Source organism: Ambystoma mexicanum, chromosome 4q (assembly GCF_040938575.1).
Source record: "Ambystoma mexicanum isolate Mex_15411 chromosome 4q, UKY_AmexF1_1, whole genome shotgun sequence".
NCBI classification, from domain to species: domain Eukaryota; kingdom Metazoa; phylum Chordata; class Amphibia; order Caudata; family Ambystomatidae; genus Ambystoma; species Ambystoma mexicanum.
Window position 1 is genome coordinate 865,111,502 of NC_090928.1, and position 20,619 is coordinate 865,132,120.

Below are 20,619 nucleotides of genomic sequence, written 5' to 3' on the forward strand. Positions count from 1 at the left end.
CTCATGTCCCCCACCACCCCCACCCCCCAGCATTGCGGGGCACCCTCCACCAGGCCCTCACCCATGTCCCATCCATGCCCCCCTGTACCTGGGTCCCCACAATCCCCAATCATGTCCGTAATGGCCATCCTCCCCTGCCAAAAGGCCCAACCAACTATCACATCCACCCACATATCAAAGGCAATTACATGTTACACACCCAATGTAAATAATGCAAATGAACACATGTCTGTCACACACAATGGCTGCAAGTGAATGTTAAAACACCCAACATGACATGCATGAAAGTAATGAGATGATACGACCCATTGAAGGATGAAAATAAAAATGTATTGAAAATCAACTAGAATGGAAATGAAATTAGAAAAACCACAAAGCAAAACAACAAAAAGAAGATGAATGTCCATGAAAAAAATCGAAAAAATCAAAAAATCCATAGAAGAACTATATACAAGACAATCCCGGGTCCATGAGCCCAACCAAATGAAACCTAACTATGTCAACTAACTAAAAACTGAACTATATACAAAAAAGTGGCGCATTGTCCAATCGCAACCAAATAAAAAAAATAATAATTTAAAGGAAACCTACCACTAACTATATAACTATATACAATGGCAGCGGGCAGGTCCTGCGGCTCACTCTTTGATGTTGCCGGCCAGGGCATCATCGAACTCCATGTCGATGTCCTGGAGGCGGGACTCTGTCCTGGCCCCGAGGTCTCGCAGGGATAACCCCATGTTCACCTCAAACTCCCTGCGAGCTTCCTCGAGGCACTCGGCCCGCCTCAACGCCCGACGCATGGAGAACTCCGCCCTGACCATGGTGAGCCGCTCCTCTTCCGCCCGCTGCCGCTCCGCACCTATCCGCTGGACCAACTGCTCCCACACGGAAGACACTACCATCCCAGGGTTCTCCTGCCCTCCGGCCGATGCCTGCCCCTCTGATCTTGATGGCCCCGAGCCATGATGCCTCCCACGTCGAGCCTGCTGCTGCCTCCGACGCCACTGTGTCTGCCAGCACGACGGCATCCAGGATGATGGAAACCACCGACGCCGTCGTGCACGTGCCCTGCCCGATGATGCCGTCACATCCTCCATCTACTGGGGTCCAGTTGCTGTGTTGTCCACCCCTGCTGGACCTCTGACTCCCGACTGTGGCAGGGATGCGATCCCCACCGAGCTGGCTGCATTGGTCAGGGCAGGTCCACATGGGGCCCTGGTGGCATCTGGGCCGGAAGACAGCAAGGAGAACGACTGGCGTATAGTCTCCACAGAGGAGGAGAGGGCCGCCAGATTGGCCGACACATGCAGGAAACCCCCGAACATGGCCGATCCCAATTGGGCCATGTCGGCACGGTGCTCTTCGTGATGACGTGCGTGCTCCTCCTGGGAAGCACGCACGGCATCACGAATCACAGCCGTGCGCATCGCGACCCCAATCAGGACCTTCTCCACACGGCCAGGGGTCCCCTCGTCTGCAGGTGGAGGGGAGTCAGATGACATGGACATCCCCTCTACCTGCGGACGGGCCTGGGACGGGGCATCCCTGCTGGTGCAAGGTGGTGCACCTCCTGCACACCCTTTATACTGTAGAAACAGTCAATATTTCTATACAATGGTAATATTCAGTTTCTTTCAGAAAAAAGAAGAAATTAATGAGAGAAGCTAATTCATGACACTATTATAATAAAACAGAATGATGGGGACCATCGGTTTTAATTGAATTTTAAATTAATTGTTATAGATATGAATTTCAATTCATTCATCATCCAGTCTTTGTAAACATAATAACATAAATGTGTTCATTTTGAGGTTACATTCAATATTATAATACAAGGGCATACAAGGTACTCATCACACTTTCTATACAATAGGCTTTTCACATGGTATATCCACAGAAAGTAATGATGAATATTTTCTCGACGCGTTTCGGGGTGTCCCCTTCTTCAGGAATTGATAGCCCTCTTCATTGCCGTTAATCTTTGTTTCGTCTATAATGTATGATACAATGATCAAATTTTAGATTCTCACTGATAACTGTCATTTAACTCTTGGGAGAAGTTTTTAATAATAATCACCTGGATGTTCAATGTGGAATATCCTAACTGGATTTATTATCAATAGCAATATCAGCCCAATAATGGTTATTCAACCTGTAGATGTGATAAAAAGACAATAGGGAAAGCTCAATTAAAAACGGGATCTTAATTCATGAAGGAAAATCTAGTCATGTAATATCTAAGAAAAAATATTACCTTTCGGTATTTCTGTAAAAAGCTACTACATCCATGGAATGGGTCGCTGTGGTATGTAGAGAGTCCTCAGGTACGGAGGTAGTGCAGTAATGGGCGATTCAATAGAAATACTAACAATCACCTCCGCCTCCCTAAGGGATGTCTTTTTCAAAGATCAATGCAATTACAGAAAAACACGCCACAACTTTGGCATTTAACGAAGAGGAAGCCACACGAATTTTAGGGCTTTTGAAGGAAATCGAAACAACCACACCAACAACGACTAGTCCAGAGAAACTTATTACACAATTGGAGAGGGTCATCAGAAGGGAGATATCGCAAAAACTACACGCTACTACATTAGCACAATACTACCGAGCACAAAGAATCCCAAGAGGACTAAGGGTATATTTAAGACCCACACTGTGCAAGGACAACCCAGATTTTGTGAAGAAATGGGAGCAGATCTTAAATAAATGCTCTTTGGATCTTATATTATTGACAATCGAGGAATTAGCAAAATCTGTCAGCAAACTCGACAGTGAAATCGAAGACCTGACAGAACAACTGTCGAAATTTAAAAACAAAGAGGAATTAACAACCATCATAGAGGAAGTGAACAGAACATTGGACAACTACAAAAAGGACATAGAACAACGCAAAGTCCGAAAATTCAGAAGAGATACGTTGGATTATCTTCAGGATATAGTATACTCCTGGCAAGAATACTACGCACAAAACAAAACCGCACCAGGTAGAAGACCACAAAACCACAAAACACCAATACCGGGACAAGAACCAAGTGGATCCAGTAGCGAAATACCTACAAGTGGGGACGAAGTTATCAATAGGGAGAACGCGGAAAGTGGACCGATTATACATACATCACAAGAAGCGACTACCTCTAACGCACAAACCACTCCCTCGGTTTTTTTAGACAAAAGACTACGCGAAGAGGCAATAAGAAATCTAAGATCGCGGAACAAACCAAACAACTAGTTGTTAATATTTCATCAAAACCACTATCCAAAGACCAAACGGACACATTGAACCTAGGTTTAACATTTATACCAACCCAGAATTCCAATTTGCTGGAAGAAAAAATCAATCTTCACAGACTGGCACGGAAAATGAGACTCAAAGTCTTTTTTGATTCACAAATGGGAATCAACACTACACAAGAGCCACATCAATACTTAGAAATGAAACCCAAGAGTCATTTCGACCCTCAAGTCAATAACATAACCATCAGAATGTTTGAAGAACAGATGATAAAAGATCTCAAAAGGGTTAATTTCACCAGAACAAGGAACTACAATACCAGGAGAAGGCAGAATGAAATCATCAAGAACCTTGCGGATGACAGAAGCCTGACCCTAAAACCGGCAGACAAAGGAGGGGCCATAGTTATTATGGACACTACATACTATGAGGAGAAGATTTTAGAGCTCCTAACAGATGAGAACACGTACATAAAAATTGAACAAGATCCAGTCAGAGAAATATCAAGCATTATTGAAACTACGCTTGAGGAAGCTGAGGACCAAGGATGGATTTCCAACAAGACTAAATTGTTTTTGATTAATGAACATCCTATTACTCCAATCTTCTATGGACTGCCAAAAATACATAAGAACTTGACAAAACCCCCCCTCAGACCGATTGTTGCGGGAACTGATAGTATCTTCAACCCACTAGCAGTTTATGTGGACAAGGCATTACAACCCATAGTCCAAACAACCACAACATATCTTAAAGATACCACAGATTTTCTCAATCACCTAGACACCTTAACAGATATTAACAGAAATGATCTACTGGTTTCGTTTGATGTACAGAGTCTATATACATGCATCCCACATCAAGACGGTTTGGAAGCACTCGAATGGTGTCTACTAAGAAATGAATGTGAAGCAAACAAAACCTTCCTAATGAAATTAAGCAAAATTATACTCATTAACAACTATTTCAGATACAGGACGCAGTACTATTTACAAGCATCAGGAACTTCAATGGGGTCAGCAATGGCCCCAGCCTATGCTAATCTATTCATGTACCATTTGGAGATGAAATGGATTTTGATACCAACAAAATTTAGCAAAAAAATCATCACCTGGAAAAGATACATTGACGATGTTTTCGTCATTTGGAGAGGACAACATCACGAACTAGAGGAATTCCTAAAATACATCAATTCAGGCCACGACAGAATCAAATTCACGATGGAAATTGGAACCCCTAAACTACATTTTTTGGACGTTGAACTAGAGATTGGGGAAGATGGGATAATCACCAATATTTATCACAAACCCACCGATGTTAACAACACGTTACACTTCAGGAGCCATCATCCGACGCATTTAAAGAATAATTTGCCCTACAGTCAATTCCTTAGACTAAAGAGAATTATCTCAACAACTGACACCCTGAGGAATGAAAACCTATTGATGACACAAAGATACAAGGAAAGAGGCTATCCAGAGTCTATCATCAAGAAAGCAGAAGAAAAAACACTCACATTGGAGAGGAAAGACCTCCGTATATCAAGAAATAGATCTAAGGAGATCCCATTTCTCTACGCTTTAAGATATTCAGCACAGAGTCATCACATAACAAGGATGATCAAGAAGAACTGGGGTATAATCAAATTGGATCCACAACTAAAGAGACTATTTCCTGAACCACCCATAATCGCCTACAAGAGGGGTCGGAACTTCAGGGATAGCCTAGTTAAAGCAGAAAGACCGAGAGTGGACAATCAAAGAACCCTCACCAAGAGGAAAATAGGTACGTTTGCCTGTCTCAGTTGTGGCAATTGTAACAACATAATGAAGGGAAGCTATGTAAGACACCCATCAAATGGCCAAAAAATCCCACTAAAGGATTTTGCCACTTGTGACACGAAATCAATCATTTATGGTTTAAGCTGCCCATGCGGCATTTACTATGTTGGACAGACACAAAGGAAAGCCAAGGAGCGCTGGAATGAACACAAAAGTAACATACGTACCAACAGTGTTAACTCACCTGTAGCAAGACATTTTTCCATAAAGAAACATAATATTTCTCAACTAAAGGTTGTGATTTTGGAAATTGTGAACAGAGCCCCAAGAGGTGGCAATCATGCCAGACGTATGAACCAGAGGGAAATCTTCTGGATAGAGAGACTAAACAGTCTAGCTCCCAATGGGATGAACGAAGATTACAGTTTAGCCTCATTTTTGTAACTAAATACTGTTTCCCCTGACCCAATCAGAAACCCAGTGTGGATACAATATCAATTGCTGTTAAATACATTTTTGAATTTGTTCAGTTCACTTAGGATGATTTTTTACTGACATAGGATGTATTAAGTTACAGACCATAGAATGTGAGCATGCTTCTCTTGAAATAGTAAACACACGGATGTCCAATATTCGATTAACTTTTGTCCGTGGTAAACAATAGATTTCCCAGAAGTTACATGAGACACTCCTCACATTTATCTTTCGACTCTTTTCACCTTTATTTCATTTGACTCAAACTCCCTGCACCAGTATAGATATACACCTATATACTATTGGTTAATTACACATTGTTTTCTAAAATATGTCCGTATGACGTCTGTTTTCCCGTCACACGCTGACGTTCTAAACATAGTGACGTCGTCACGCTTCGACGTGATGACGTCATAATGTAAATAGTGGCCATCTTTAGCGAAAACCGTGTAGAACGGTTCGAGCTACAGCACCGGCCATCTTCTCAGGAAGGAGGTAAGAGAATCCTTTGTAAACAGCTCCCCAATTGCATATCATGAGCCTAGAGGCCTTCACAGAATACTCTCCACAGAATGATCCCACCCCATTGTTTTCGTGTATCTAATATAGTATATATACGTGTTTTTACAGACACGAGTGGAGGAATCGCCCATTACTGCACTACCTCCGTACCTGAGGACTCTCTACATACCACAGCGACCCATTCCATGGATGTAGTAGCTTTTTACAGAAATACCGAAAGGTAATATTTTTTCTTAGATATTACATGACTAGATTTTCCTTCATGAATTAAGATCCCGTTTTTAATTGAGCTTTCCCTATTGTCTTTTTATCACATCTACAGGTTGAATAACCATTATTGGGCTGATATTGCTATTGATAATAAATCCAGTTAGGATATTCCACATTGAACATCCAGGTGATTATTATTAAAAATTTCTCCCAAGAGTTAAATGACAGTTATCAGTGAGAATCTAAAATTTGATCATTGTATCATACATTATAGACGAAACAAAGATTAACGGCAATGAAGAGGGCTATCAATTCCTGAAGAAGGGGACACCCCGAAACGCGTCGAGAAAATATTCATCATTACTTTCTGTGGATATACCATGTGAAAAGCCTATTGTATAGAAAGTGTGATGAGTACCTTGTATGCCCTTGTATTATAATATTGAATGTAACCTCAAAATGAACACATTTATGTTATTATGTTTACAAAGACTGGATGATGAATGAATTGAAATTCATATCTATAACAATTAATTTAAAATTCAATTAAAACCGATGGTCCCCATCATTCTGTTTTATTATAATAGTGTCATGAATTAGCTTCTCTCATTAATTTCTTCTTTTTTCTGAAAGAAACTGAATATTACCATTGTATAGAAATATTGACTGTTTCTACAGTATAAAGGGTGTGCAGGGGACGGGAGAGTTCCACAATCTTGTGGACAATCTGTTGGATTTACATAGGTTAAAACAACCCAGTGTCAAGGTTGTTATTCTCCCCGGCACCCCGTAAATTTTCAACAAATCCTGTAAAAAAAACCTTAAACCTAGGTGTGCGCTAGGCAACACAAATATTGGATTCTTGCAAGGTGGTGCACCCACAGGTTCAGGGACAGCGACATGCACAGGCCCCTCCACGGTGACCTGTGCTGTCTCCTGCCCCTGCCCCTGGACTGCACCACTTGCACCAGCAGGGATGCCCCCACCAGGCCCCATGTGCGCCTCAGTGGCGGCCTCCTCCTCCTCTGTGGAAACCACCAACCTGGATGGCTCCTCGCCGTCTACCGCTGTATCAGGCCCCTGTGGGGGCTCACCCACCCCTTCCGCTGCAGCCGTGGGGGCATCCCCGCCGCCTTGCTCCACAGCGCCGTCTCCGCCCTCTCCTTCACTAGCCACTGCGTAGAGGGAGACATAGAACACAAGCATCAGGGTACTGTACAATGGTCCCCTAGACAGGAAGCAATAGCAGATGAGTGCCACTGTCAAAGTACACTTCCATCATGTCACACCACAACACATGTGTCAGTCCAAGCAAAACACACACAGTGACAGTCATGGTGCGTGCCATGGACATTTCAATGCATGTCCAATGGACTCACGAATCATACAATGTAATGGGACTCACATGCATCATGGGTCATGCCTATCACATGCACACACTTCACCTCAGTCACATCCATCTGGCCCCGTACACCCCAATCACAGTGCATACAGGGATGACTAGGCTGCATCAGTGAATCTGTACATTGCCACAGACATGTGTCATGCATCCATGGCACTCACAAGTCACAGACACGCAGGTCAGGCACACAGACATGGATACCACATATGTATCTGGCATCAGCACCCATCCCTCGCCCCCACCCATGTCCAGGAACAGAGACTGCCATGCTCTCATGTGTGCAATCTGCACAGGGCTCCCCATGTCGCATTCAAACACATGCAACAACCGTGCGGTTCACACATTACAGGTCGCACATGCATTCCCATGATGTCCCTGCACACATACATGCGTACATGGCCTATGTCACACATGCAGGCAAGTATCAGACAACCAGCACACTGCAACATGCCCTGTCTCACACAGCAATGCTTGGCCACTTACCGCTCAACTCCAGACGGGTCTCCCTCTCAAGGACCTGGGCGTGGAGCGCTGGGTGTGCGCGTTCCAGGACCCTCAACTTGATGGAACTCATGCGGCCCCGGCCCCCCTCCATGAGGCGCCGGGCCTTCATGAGGGTCCTGGACCTCAAGTCCTCCCAGCGCTTCTTGACCTTCTGGATGGTGCGGGTTGCCACCCCCTCCGCGTTGATGGCAACCACACAGTCGGCCCAGATCCTATCCCGTCCTTCCCTGTTGGCGCGGGACGATCCGAAGAGGGCATCATACTGCCCCAGGACTTGCTCCACCAGGACACCAACTTCGGTGGCAGTGAAGCTGGTGCCCCTCTGCCCCTCTGGCCGGGGGTTGCCACTGGGGTCAGATGTGGATGTGCCCGACATGGCAACCCCAGGGGCAGGAGTGGGTGGGCAACTGGGTCCTGGGGCTGGGCTGTGGAGCGATGTTATTCGAGTCGGGAGTCTTCTGTACCAGCAGGGGTGGACACAGCAACTGGACCCCTGCAGATGGCTGATGTGCAGGCACCAAATGGCAGGGCACGGTGGCAGCAGGCAGGCAGGCAGGCAGGCAGCAGCAGATGGCACGTGGGAGGCTGCTCGGGGCACTGGGGGGCAGTGATTCGGCCTTCTGGGCAGGAGCGTGGTCTTCCGTGTGTTTTTGCGTGGCCAGCTTGATATGGAGTGATTTGGCACGTGAAAAATCTGCACGTCAGCGTGTAATTCGAGGAAAGGCCCTTAGCGCGTAAGCGCGTCAGCACGCGTACGCGATTTCATTGGACCAAAGGCCCTTACAGCGTAAGCGCATCTGTGACGTTTTGCGCACGGGCGTTGCCCTGGCAGGGCTTGGAGATCCCGCGTGCCTTTATGTTCTGTACGTGCTTTTCGTGCGGTGCGTGTGTTTTCCATCCGTTGGGGTTCACACGCTATTACTTCACAGCGGGTGTTGGCTACGCGTTCTACTACACGCAAGGCAGACGGTGAGTGGTACCCCGCTCCCCCAGGCCCGATCGCGTGAGAAAGTTCACGCGAACCCCTGAAATACACTTAGCCCGCTCCCCCAGGCCCGATCGCGTGAGGAACTTCACGCGAACCCCTGAAATACACGTAGCCCGCTCCCCCAGGCCCGATCGCGTGAGGAACTTCACGCAAACCCCTGAAATACACGTAGCCCGCTCCCCCAGGCCCGATCGCGTGAGAAACTTCACGCGAACCCTTGAAATACACGTAGCCCGCTCCCCCAGGCCCGATCGCGTGAGGAACTTCATGCGCACCCCTGAAATACACGTAGCCCGCTCCCCCAGGCCCGGTCGCCTGAGAAAGTTCACGCAAACCCCTGAAATACACGTACCCCGCTCAATCGCGTGTGTAACTTCCGGCGCAACGCCCGAAATACACGTGCCCCGCTCGCACAGGCACTATTGCTGTATGTTGCCACTTTTGTAATGCGCAGGGACGCTACCGCCTGCCTTCGTGTGGCGGACGTGTTTGGGCTTGTGCGTGTCTTTCACTGTGCGTGGCTTTGCCCTATTCGATTCCATGAATACGTGTGGTTCGGGTGCGTGTGGGCGTTCCGTCTGCTTCCCTGCAGTACATCCCCAGTTATGCCCTTGTTTTCGCGAGTTGTTCCCCATTCCGCGAGTTACGCCACATGTTCCGCCCACTTTCTAGTGTATGCGCAGAGGTTGTGCGCTTTCACTGTGCGCGTCGCGCACGTCTTTCGGGATGTTGCAGGCGCACATCCCGAGGAAGACACGCGCAGGGACTTCCATGAATCGCACGCGTGCGCGTGTGCCTCTTTTTTTCGGCTTGCGCCTGCTTGCGCGTAGATTTTCGGCGCACGTTTGTTCCATGAATCGGCCCCTTAATGTCACCAGGAAAACCTGCCACCTATCAGTTATCTGCTCCACTGAATGAAGACTTTATTCGTGCTATACCCTGTGGTCTAAATATGTTGATCAACAAAAAAAAACTATATTCTTGATGGAGGCGGTGGCTAAAGGAGGTTGATTAAGTGCACATATGTTAACACGATTTGCGCCAATCCATTCTTGTGCGCCAATCCTGTTTTACTGGATTGTGGCGTTTGATAGGTTCTCATCCATGATACAGTAGGCAGGTGATTGTGCATTCATTACTCTGTATTATGGTTGGCAGCGATCCTGCCTAGAGGAATGCTCTGGATGAGAGCAGCCAGGGAGTTGCCGTTCCCAGAAAGCTTTGGGTATATGTGCTTATTGGCAGATCTAGACAGTGCTGGAAATAGAAATTATTAACTGTGGGATCCCACCAGGAGGATGGGGCGAGGGCGGTTTGGAAACATGTGCAGGGGTTGAAAGTAAGGTGAGGGAGCACTCACAAGATTTTTCTCTGCACCTGCATGCCCCATAATTAAACATTTACATTTCAGGAGATTACTATATTATTAAAGAAAGGAGGAAGTTCTTGTAATGTTACAAGCAAATTAGAAAAGGTACCCATCTTTACAAAGCTGTTCTTGAATATTTTCAGCATAGTACAATCCTGACAGGATCATTTGTAACCAAAAGTTGTGGTAGTGTAGTGGGTAAGCTGCAGACTTCGATCCAAGTGATCCAAGATCAAATTTGTTCCCAGAAAGCAGATTGGTTACCTTAATGGGCACAATAAGGTTTCTAGGATGACCAGCACTGGACCTAGATGGTAAGGATCCCCATTAGTTGAAGATGGGTACAGAGAGCTCTGCGAGGTATTTTTTGGCTGAAAGAAAAATGTTAACTAGGAAGGACTGGATCAGGCACTTTAATCAGCTTTTAAGTTCATTGCAGAGGTATATGCAGGAAGTGTAGTTTGCGGCACTCTCTACTCACGTAAAAGAGCAGAGGCTTATGGAAATGTAGACCAGCCAGTTGTTTCCAACAACAACTTGACGATTTTGCAGTTGCATTGGCAACTCAAGTCTACCTGTCCTATGCTCTTAGGTTAAGGATAAGGGCCCGATTCATAGAAAGTTTATTGCATCGCAAAGGTACTTTGCTCTGAAAAAAGTGCACTTTGCAGCGTGAAAAACTCATATTGCTGATTCATAGATTGGACTTTGCATGGGTCTGCACTCACTTTACACTTCACTACTTTGCATGATGCTAAGCGCTTTGCTTGACACACTGCGGAAAGTGTGGGAAGGGCCAGTGCAAAGATAAAAATAGGTGGCGGAACATGCATATTCCCCATTCCTTGCACAAAATTAGGAACCAAGGAATTACGTGTGCATGTTGAGGGACGTGCAATACAAATATCTAACACACACAGTCAAGCACAAACATAACCCAAATCACGGATTACTACGTGCAACTTCCTGGTGTGAAAAGTCACACACAAACCTCATGCTCTCACTGCCACATGATACGCGATACAATATACAAAGCCCAAAGTATACATATATAAGCATGCAATGCACACCATTTCAAAGTTGCACCTCCATGATGAATCCTGTTGTAGTGGCAGCAATCGTATATATTCATGGAAGAAGGAGGAGGATGATGAGGGACAGGATTTTCCATCCTCGCACAATGCTTTTTGGGATACCAAATGACAAGGTGTATACAAAGTACATATTCCCTCCCTATGTCATCCCAGACCTGGTCAGGGACTGAGAGGAAGACCTTGCATCACTCACCATCTGTTCCCATGCACTCATACCCCTGGAAGAGGGGCTGAAAGCCTTAAGTATGTTGGCTATGGTCTCATTCCAGCACACCTTTGCCATTTCTGGGGGCATATCGCAGGACCTGCAATCCCGGTGCCAACATCAGGTATTGTGCTGCATTACATCACCTGTGCATAGGCACAGATACATGCCAAGCCACTACAGGCAAGGCAAAGAGTGTGGCAGGGGTTTTAAACCTTAACACTGTTCCCACTGATACTGGGAGCCTTTGATCGCACCCATGTTGCACTACAGACACCCCCACCCCCCGCGCGGCCAAGCACATGTAGCAACCGGAAGCATCGGCATTCAATCAATGCACAGGTCATCTGCGATGCAAAGGGAGTTATCATGCATTTGAATGCAAATTTCCCCAGAAGCACACATTATAGCTTCATTTACTGCCATTCACCACTATACCAGGCCCTGGCATGGGGAACCCTTTGCAACGCCTGGCTCATCTGTCAGTGTCAACTATCATGCACATGCAAGCAGTCACATGACACACAGAATAACAGCCCATGGCAATCAATGCCAATAACAGCCATTTCCACATTTGCAGGGGACAGTGCCTACCCTCTCTCACCATTCCTGCTCATGCCATACAGGTATCCTGACACTCCAGCTGAGGTAAGGTATAACACAGCACACATAGCCTGTAGGGCCATAGTGGAGCACATTTTCGGGGTGCTCAAGTCACGTTTCCTCTCCCTTAACCACTCTGGCAGCATATTGCTATACACCCCACCAGTACTGTGCAATATCATAGTGGCACAGCGTGGCATACCAGTAGAGTTTCAGGAGGGAAATTACCCTCAGCTGCAGGCACTACCCATACCCTTGGCAGGCCAAAGGGCACAGGGACAGGATGCACACAATCAGGTTGTGCAAACCTACTTCACCTGAATACCAGCTCCTGTAGAGCACACACAGTGAAGCCACATCCCTGGTGCCCGTCAATGATGAATCAGGGCTAATCCACTTTGCCCATAACAACACCATGAGAATGTCCATCTAAAGGAGCCAAACTGTGTGTGTCCATAGCCATCAAATCAACTGCACAAATCACTGACACAGTCATAGCAAGTGGAAACAACAATATCCATGTCGCTTGCACGAAAGCGCAAAACACAATCAATGATATCAGTAATTACTTTCACGTTCTCACCACCAACAATTGTGCACTTAGACACCCAACAAAACACTTGAGAACACAAGTAGAAATGCACAGCATATAATGTAAGCAGGAGCGAACATTTGTGAGAACTGCCCTGGGCACCCTAGGTGTGTCTCATCCTAATATACAGTTGGAGTGGCTACTCCATTGCCTGCCATCAGAACAGCTCATAAAACACATCTACATATAAATAGTCATGCAGACTGGGAAAAGTGAACGTTAATTTCAAGAAAGATGCCCATCTCACTTCAACTATTTTCCCTTGAGAGTCTGCTCCAGCTGTACTCATTCATGTAGCAATGCACTTCTCTGAAGGTGCAGAAACCAGCCTAGCCAGACGAGGTGTGGTGTGCAGGCATTCCACAGCCTTGTGTCCTTGCATAGCAGCAACCATCTCCCCTAGCAGAATGCCTCAGGAGAAAGGAAAACACAAGGTTAGAGCAGGTAACAAATACCTGCACCCAATGACACCATACCCTGTGCCCCCCTGAGTGCCAGGCAACAACTGCAAGCAATGGCTCGCCAGCCTTCCATCTCTATGTCACCCTTCGCACCCATGCAGCTGGACCTGCTCACCTCAGGCCAACATACATAAATACACCCAACACAGAGAACACATCCCTGCCACCATTGTCACCATATCCTGTGCTCCCCAGAGTGCCATGTACCATCCTGCAGAAAGTACACACCTGGCTCTCATCCACAGCATTTCACCGAAATAACTTTCTCAGCTTTCATAGACATGCAGTGCATGAAAGGAAACCAACTGGACAGTCTTGAGGTGTACTGTATGGAACAAGGTAACTTGACAGCCATGGTATACCCAGTGGCACCAAAGAGTGTGGTAGCACCCCTGTCCATCCACAGACCTTCCCTTGATGCCTTTGAGCTTTGCCCTCCAGAATGGACTGTGTCCTCTGTGAAGAACTCTGCAGAGTAATGTTGCTGGCACACTGCATCAGACGCAGGTGAACAATGGCTGGTTTAGCATCCCTGGATGACCAGGGCACTGGCTGGGACACCTCTGAGCTATGCCATCTGGAGAGGACTGGGCACCTCCTTGCCTGCTCGCCTAGGCATGCATTGCGGAATAAAATAAGGACTGTGTCAAAGAGTCCTGCATGGAACTGTGAAACTTGACAACCATGGTTTACTGAGCAGTACCCTCTGTGTGTCTGGGCTGTGCCCCTGGCCCTGCAAAGCTTCAATGTGTTTAGCAGCTGCCTGCCCTGCCAAGATATCGAGTCACCCCCCTGCACCATAAAACCACTGAGGCATTCACTCCCGGTGCCACACAGAGGGGGTTGTTCTGTGCCAGGAGACCAGGGGTTGTGCCTTCTTATCATGCCCATTGGAAGAGCTATCCTGTACCCTGGCATTAGCTTCTTTCTCGAACGTGGGTCTACTGTTTTCCTGGCCAGCAGTGGACTTGGGGCATCCTGCTGGGGTCCCTACCCTCCCTAGAGGGAAAGGCACAAATGCACCCCAGCCAGAGCACCACTGCCGCACCTCCTCAACCCTGATCTTTGTGCACCTGAATCACATACGGGTCCACTGCGGCCCCTGCTGTCCCTTATCCAGGGTGCCACATGGACCTTCTCTGCACAGGACCATTGGAATGCATGCATTGCACTACCAGATGCAAGTCTAGATGGCTGTTAATTTTAAAATTGCATTTCAATTTGGGTCCAGAAGGAGGAAGGATGCTTATGGCCAGATCTTCCCCTCTGTCACCCAGGGTACACATGATACAAGAAAGCTCAGTCACCTTCCTCTGGATTATTCTACACAGTGTTTAAGGGATCTGTCTGTGCCCCACTTAGTTCTCATGGCCCCACCTGTTCTTTGTGGTGAAACACTGTGCCGGTGTACACTATCAGCCCAATACCATCCATGCGGTGTGTTCTGAACAGAAGGACCTGGGCAACCAGAGTGATGCTGTGGAGTTGATCTTCTGTACACTACAAACACGGAAACTGAGGTAAGAGGACAACAACTAGCCACTCCTAGCACATCCTCAAAATTAGGCAAAGCCTTGAACAGAAAATATAATAGTGCTGGGGGGGTTATTAGCTCTATTTCCAGATTGATTCACAATGCGTGGTGCACAAGAACAACCGATAGTCTATACAAATCAGTCATAAAACAATTTTACAGAAATATATCTCATATTTTATTCTTATTAAACAATGTTAAAATTCTTGTTGACAGCAAGCGTTTTGAAAATAAACAACAATGTCTCAGGAAAAGTGCAAGTGCAAAAATAATTAACACCGATTATTGGGTATACTGGCAGACAAAAAAAACGAAGAGTAAAAAACTGTGCTTAAACCAAATAATATCCAAGTACCAAACTCACTGATATAGTGTTGTGTAAATACCAAAACATAAATCACTTCATACACTACATTCACTCTGTTCAAAATTCAAACATACTCATTCTCTCATGCGTTCCCAACATGTTTCTTTCTGATTGTGTGTGTAAACAAAATAAAAAGAAATTCATCAGGGGTAGTCTGCCGTCTACCAAATCTGTTCTAACCAGAACTAATCTTTAAAAAAAAAAAAACACCTCTAAAATTAGTCAGCTGTACAACTTCAGTTAACAACAACTGCAGGCCAGTTATTGTTGTGCATCAACAATGTTAGGGTCCATTAGAATGTGGATTCCAAACTTCAGGGTCCTATAATTGGTCCACTGTATTTTAGATGCAAAACAGCAAAGGGACTCGATATCTGGAAAAAGAACAGATCAGGGTGTCAGTAATCATCACACTGATTTCTAATTCTTACAAATAGATTTAGAATAATTACACCCTAACCAGATACTTGTTTCTGGTTGGTAAAATGGTGATCTTCTGTACACCACATTTCTGCACACGCCGCTAAACATAAATGCAGTGCTGGGCTCTTCCTTCCCCATGTGCCGTTACTGAGAGAATACTGGTCAGTGACTACATCACCTCTTAGCAAGATGGTCGCATTCAGTGTCTACCCACACCTGTTCTGAGGCCATACTTGGTGAGCAGAAACTCTGGTGGCTGGGCCTGACACCAGCCCTGTCGGGTGTTGCCCCAGCATGGTAACGCTTGCATTGTCAAGTGTGTGCTGTCCTGGTTTGCAACAAACACCACCTGGGGAGTGCTTGACTGATGGACGTGGTTGTGAGGTCTGTACCCCACACCCATCCCATGCTGGTAGCTGTGGAACACCACAGACAGCCACATACACCACAGCCAGCTGACCTTGGGTAGGGGAGTGAGCGTTGGGGGTTCAGCTCACCACTACCAACACCAAGTGCAGGCTGTGGGTGTGCTTCACCTGACCCTATGAGGTGTGAAACTGGGGGACCAGGCGGCCCCGGAATCAACCAACTGCACGAGATCCAGGGATCCAGTGACAGTATGATATGATATATGATAAGTCATTTATAACGCACCTGTCCACAGTGCTGATCGGGGTCTGAGCTTCGGGGGACTAAGACAACGGGGACCCTGTGACAGTCACAGTTGCACCCCAGGGAGGTCCCGGAGGCAATTGATGTTAAAGTGACACTCAGACTGGCGTAGCTTCAGGAGGAACTCAGATCTGCAAGGTGAGATTGATGTGACGATGATCATTATGTTCTAGAGATCACACATACAAATGGCAGCCAGCTGCATTTTCCATTCATGCGTGAGCTGAGTGATCCACCAACAAGACAACTTTCATCCACCGAGATGTCGGCCAGAACATGCTGGTGCATGAGAGCTTGGGGAGGCAATAAAGAGAAGGGGTACCTGTTTTAAAGTCCCTAGTTCTACAGGTCAATCTAACAAAAATATCACAGGATTTGAACTAGTAGACCAAATGCAAAGGTGACGGAGTACACAAGTGGTTTTAGATTGGTTTACAATTCCCAAGTTTATTTTCTTTAATTATGCACAAGATGCTATATCAAAAAATATATATATTCAACATTTCATATAATTCTGTGGCCCATACTCTTAATTCATTCATTCACATTCATACTTTCTTCATCAGTCTCTCATTCTACACTTCATACTTTGGAAAAATGGTCTGTATATAAAAAACAGTAAAAACATCTGTTATCTCTACATATGTTTACAATTCATTGTGAAACACATCCCCACCAATTAGGGGTATTACACAAGTCTGTGTTCTGTTATTCCCACAGTTCTCACGTCGACACGTGTTTCAGTTGCTCTCAGCGAGCATCCACATTAATGCTCTCTTTGTATGGCAACCTTCTTCAGGACAAAACAACCCATTTTTCAGGCACATGTATTGACATGGGCCACACCATCTCCTATCCTGATGGGGTCAGGAGGAACAGTGGAATCTGGAGGCCAATAGTCCTCTCGTTCAAGGTAGCAACAGCCACAGCTTCCCAGGTGGGTTCATCCAAGACGGGGTGTTCTATGGATGAAATGTCTGAGGCGGAGGCTTATAATTCCAAAGCTATCCGTCTGTCAACGCGTTTTCTTCTGGTTCATAAATCCGATTCTCGCCGTCACAGATTTTCTTTCCTGCCTGCACCACAATGACGCATACAGCAGCCAGCGGGGTCGTGAGTGCCATCCACACGAATCCTCGTGTTCATGTTCATAGAAAGCGGACAGTAGTTCTGCCGGCATGGCGAGATGGACCCATGCCCTTTTCTGCATCCGCATTTGGGAGTCCAACATGACCATTGTTGAAAGCAATAAATGTGTTCCTGTGCACTCCCCTCTAAGTCTGCTTGCGTGCCTCTGTGGCAGCATGAAGGCCCTTCACATGGTGATGGTGGACAGGGTTGGGACAGGCATATGGGTGCCTTGTGCAAGACCACCAGCCCCATCACAAGATCCAACTAGTGCCAATTACAAGTGCAGCAACTGTAACATATGCATGTGGACCTGGACTCACCATGGCTGCTGCCACCAGAATTGCCCCATAAGGACTCCCCATTAAAGGATGTGAACTGAACAAATTCCATTTACAGTGAATCGAAAGAATCCTGTAACATCGATTCAAGTCACTACCTCTTCAAATTGGGAGTGGCCAATTAGCATGCCTGCTGCTTTCCCTGGATGTGGTGGCCAGGGGTGTTGTTAGGATTGTAAAAGATCTGGGGCTAGAGCCCATGTCATGGCAAGTTTAGAACGTCACATAACTATATCATATGAATGCACTCGAGGCATTAATATTGCATACTATACTGCTCATACTCACTTGAAAGTATTGCTAACATGTAGCTATACTGCCACTCCAAACTGTGAACATTCATCCATTAGTGCTAGGTAATAAATTTTGACGTTTTATAAGATAGAGAAAAGCCTTTGGACAGGACAGCCAAAGACTTGCTGTGGATTGTGAAATTGTATTTAAGCAGCAACTGGAGAGCCACCGGTTTGCCACATTAGCCATTGTGAGGAATCCGAGGGCATCCTCACTTAATTCTCCCTGAGATCCTCTGCTCAGGGAGCCATAGAGGGGCTATTGCTTTTGAGTCCCGACCCTGGGGTCGGAGATGCGATGGAGGATCTCCTTGGAGAGTGGGGAGAGAATGTCTTTCGGCAAGTTATGGTATCCCCTTTCCACTGTGATAACAAACCTTACCCTTCCCTTACCTTCATAGGTTATTGCCAGTCCTTTCTTCTTATTTCCCCTCAGTCACACCACTCTAGTACTGGGACAAGGAAGAGGAGACTAGGAGTTGTGCACACTAACAGTCAGTTAAAGCACTCTGATATTGAGATGGGGAAGAGGCCTGAAAACTATTGCAGAGGTCAGGTAATTGAGTTGAAGGGCTCACGCCTGCAACTTGTTAAGAGGTCACAGGTGCATAAAAGGTTGAGCCACCAGTGAGGAAAGGAAGTCCAGCAAGAGCGAAGCTGGGCCAGGTGTTACTAGCCTGAGAGGGGAGAAATCCTGCTAAGAAGGATGCTGCCGAGGAGGGACCTGCATGGAGGCCAGGACTCCAGAGAGTGTCAACGGGAGACTGCAATGCTGGGGCCTGAGCGTGCTGTGAAAGGGTCAAAGCCATCAGAACCTCCTTGGTCGGGTGCTCACAGCCGGAATTGTGGAGCATAAAAGAGTCCCCAGTACTGCAAGCCACCGGTAGCGTCAGCGTGTGACTAGAGCTATCGGCAAACGACAGCCAGATTTCAGAAAGATGAGCACTGCTTGCATAGGCACAGAGACGTGTGCGTAGAGCTGAGAACGAAGAGAGAAGCTGCCCGGAGGAGCCGCAAAGACCGGTGAGTGCATCACAGGGGACACTTTTGCCAGGTCGCTCCTGAGCCTACTGCAGGGCAAATGTGACTGCCGGATGAAGGAAAGATATGTGCAATTGAAAGGGAGCCCAAAGGGAGGGGTTTTAGTGAACAATACGGGCAAGTTCAACTATAAGTGAAAGAAAGTGAATCAAGCATTATTGAATACTGAACTAAAGGAAAGCATTGATGAGCCTACAAATGGAATGCAAGTATGTGCAAAATATCCGTAAAGAATACTGAAAGACAAAGAACAAATCTTACTGAATAAAGTGAAAAACAAGTAATGAACATTGCTGAAGGTTGTGAAGTTAATGTGGTGAAAGTGTGTGAGCACCACAGAGTGAATGGTTTGGAAGAACACATTGTGGCAAAGCCAAGAAACTGGCAAGGAGGAAAACACATTGTGCAATGCCAAGAGATTGACAAGGAGAAACCAAAGTGAATGTGAACCAGAGCACAGGTGTAGTGACAGAGAAACCTGTCTGGGCAAGAAAACCTAGGGTTATCAGTTGCATGGCCTGTAATGGGTGGACTGTGTGGTCCTACAACTGCACCTAAACTCAGGATACCTTGTCTGAAAATACAGATAGCGAATCTTCACGTATTTGGAAGATGGCTGAAGTGAACACAGAAGACAGCAATTTATGTAAACGATTGAAGAGCCTGAAGGAGTGTAAAGCTGACCTGGAACTGATTCTAAGTAGTACGAGAATTGAACTGATTGTGAGTTGCAAAGCTGGACTAGCTGACGTCTTGGAGAAGGGAAACCCAAGACATTGCATATTGGCCTTAGGGAAGGGAACCCTGAGGCACTTAGTTGGAAGAGCCGACATCTTGGAGGACTGAAATCCAAGACATTGTGAATTGTGTGTTCGCCTTGGGGAAGGGAACCCTGAGGCCTTTTCTTTTAAACTGTGTACTTTTTATGAGGAAGAGAACCCTAAGGTCTTTCTGGTAAATGGTTTTATTATCTTGGGGAAAGGAAACCCTGAGAACCTTTTGGAACTGTGCTATCACCTTGGGGAAGGGAACCCTGACACCCATTTTGGAACGGAGTTGTTTCCTTGGGGGAAGGAAACCCAGAGGCCTTGTGTAACTGTTCTGAACTGAGGGAAGGGAAGCCAGAGGCTTTGTGGAACTGTTTTGAACTTGGGGAAGGGGAGCTGGAAAGGAAAGCAAGAGCTGGAAGAAGGTCAGAACTTTATTTGGAACACCACTTCTTTTGTTGTTGACATCCCTACACAGTGTTTAGCTTTAGTTTTGAGGGCCAGTATAGGTTTTGGTCACAGACAGACTTTTAAGTTGAACTTACTGACTCAGGCTATCCTTAGTTTCTTTAGGCAGGCAAATCCCATAGGGAGAGTTAGGTCTTACCCC

The 20,619-nt window shown here is 46.3% G+C and overlaps 1 protein-coding gene and 1 long non-coding RNA gene across 2 annotated transcripts; one reads left to right on the top strand and one right to left on the bottom strand.

The window, feature by feature from the left end:
- Positions 1-1,683: 1,683 nt before the first annotated feature.
- Positions 1,684-2,345, bottom strand: LOC138468036 (uncharacterized). The gene is made up of 2 exons (XR_011268184.1): positions 2,081-2,345; positions 1,684-1,993 (listed from the first exon to the last, which is right to left on the bottom strand). It is a non-coding gene; the product is annotated as an uncharacterized lncRNA (long non-coding RNA).
- Positions 2,346-3,366: 1,021 nt separating this feature from the next.
- Positions 3,367-6,809, top strand: LOC138467301 (uncharacterized). Its single transcript, XM_069607290.1, has 2 exons — positions 3,367-6,235; positions 6,338-6,809. The coding sequence occupies exon 1, from the start codon at positions 3,367-3,369 to the stop codon at positions 5,461-5,463; it is 2,097 nt and encodes a 698-aa protein (XP_069463391.1). The 3' UTR covers positions 5,464-6,235; positions 6,338-6,809.
- The last annotated feature ends 13,810 nt before the right edge of the window (positions 6,810-20,619 follow it).

Coding starts and splice junctions, on each gene's coding strand:
- LOC138467301 (XM_069607290.1), top strand. CDS start 3,367: ATGAGACTCAAAGTCTTTTTTGATTCACAAATGGGAATCAACACTACA.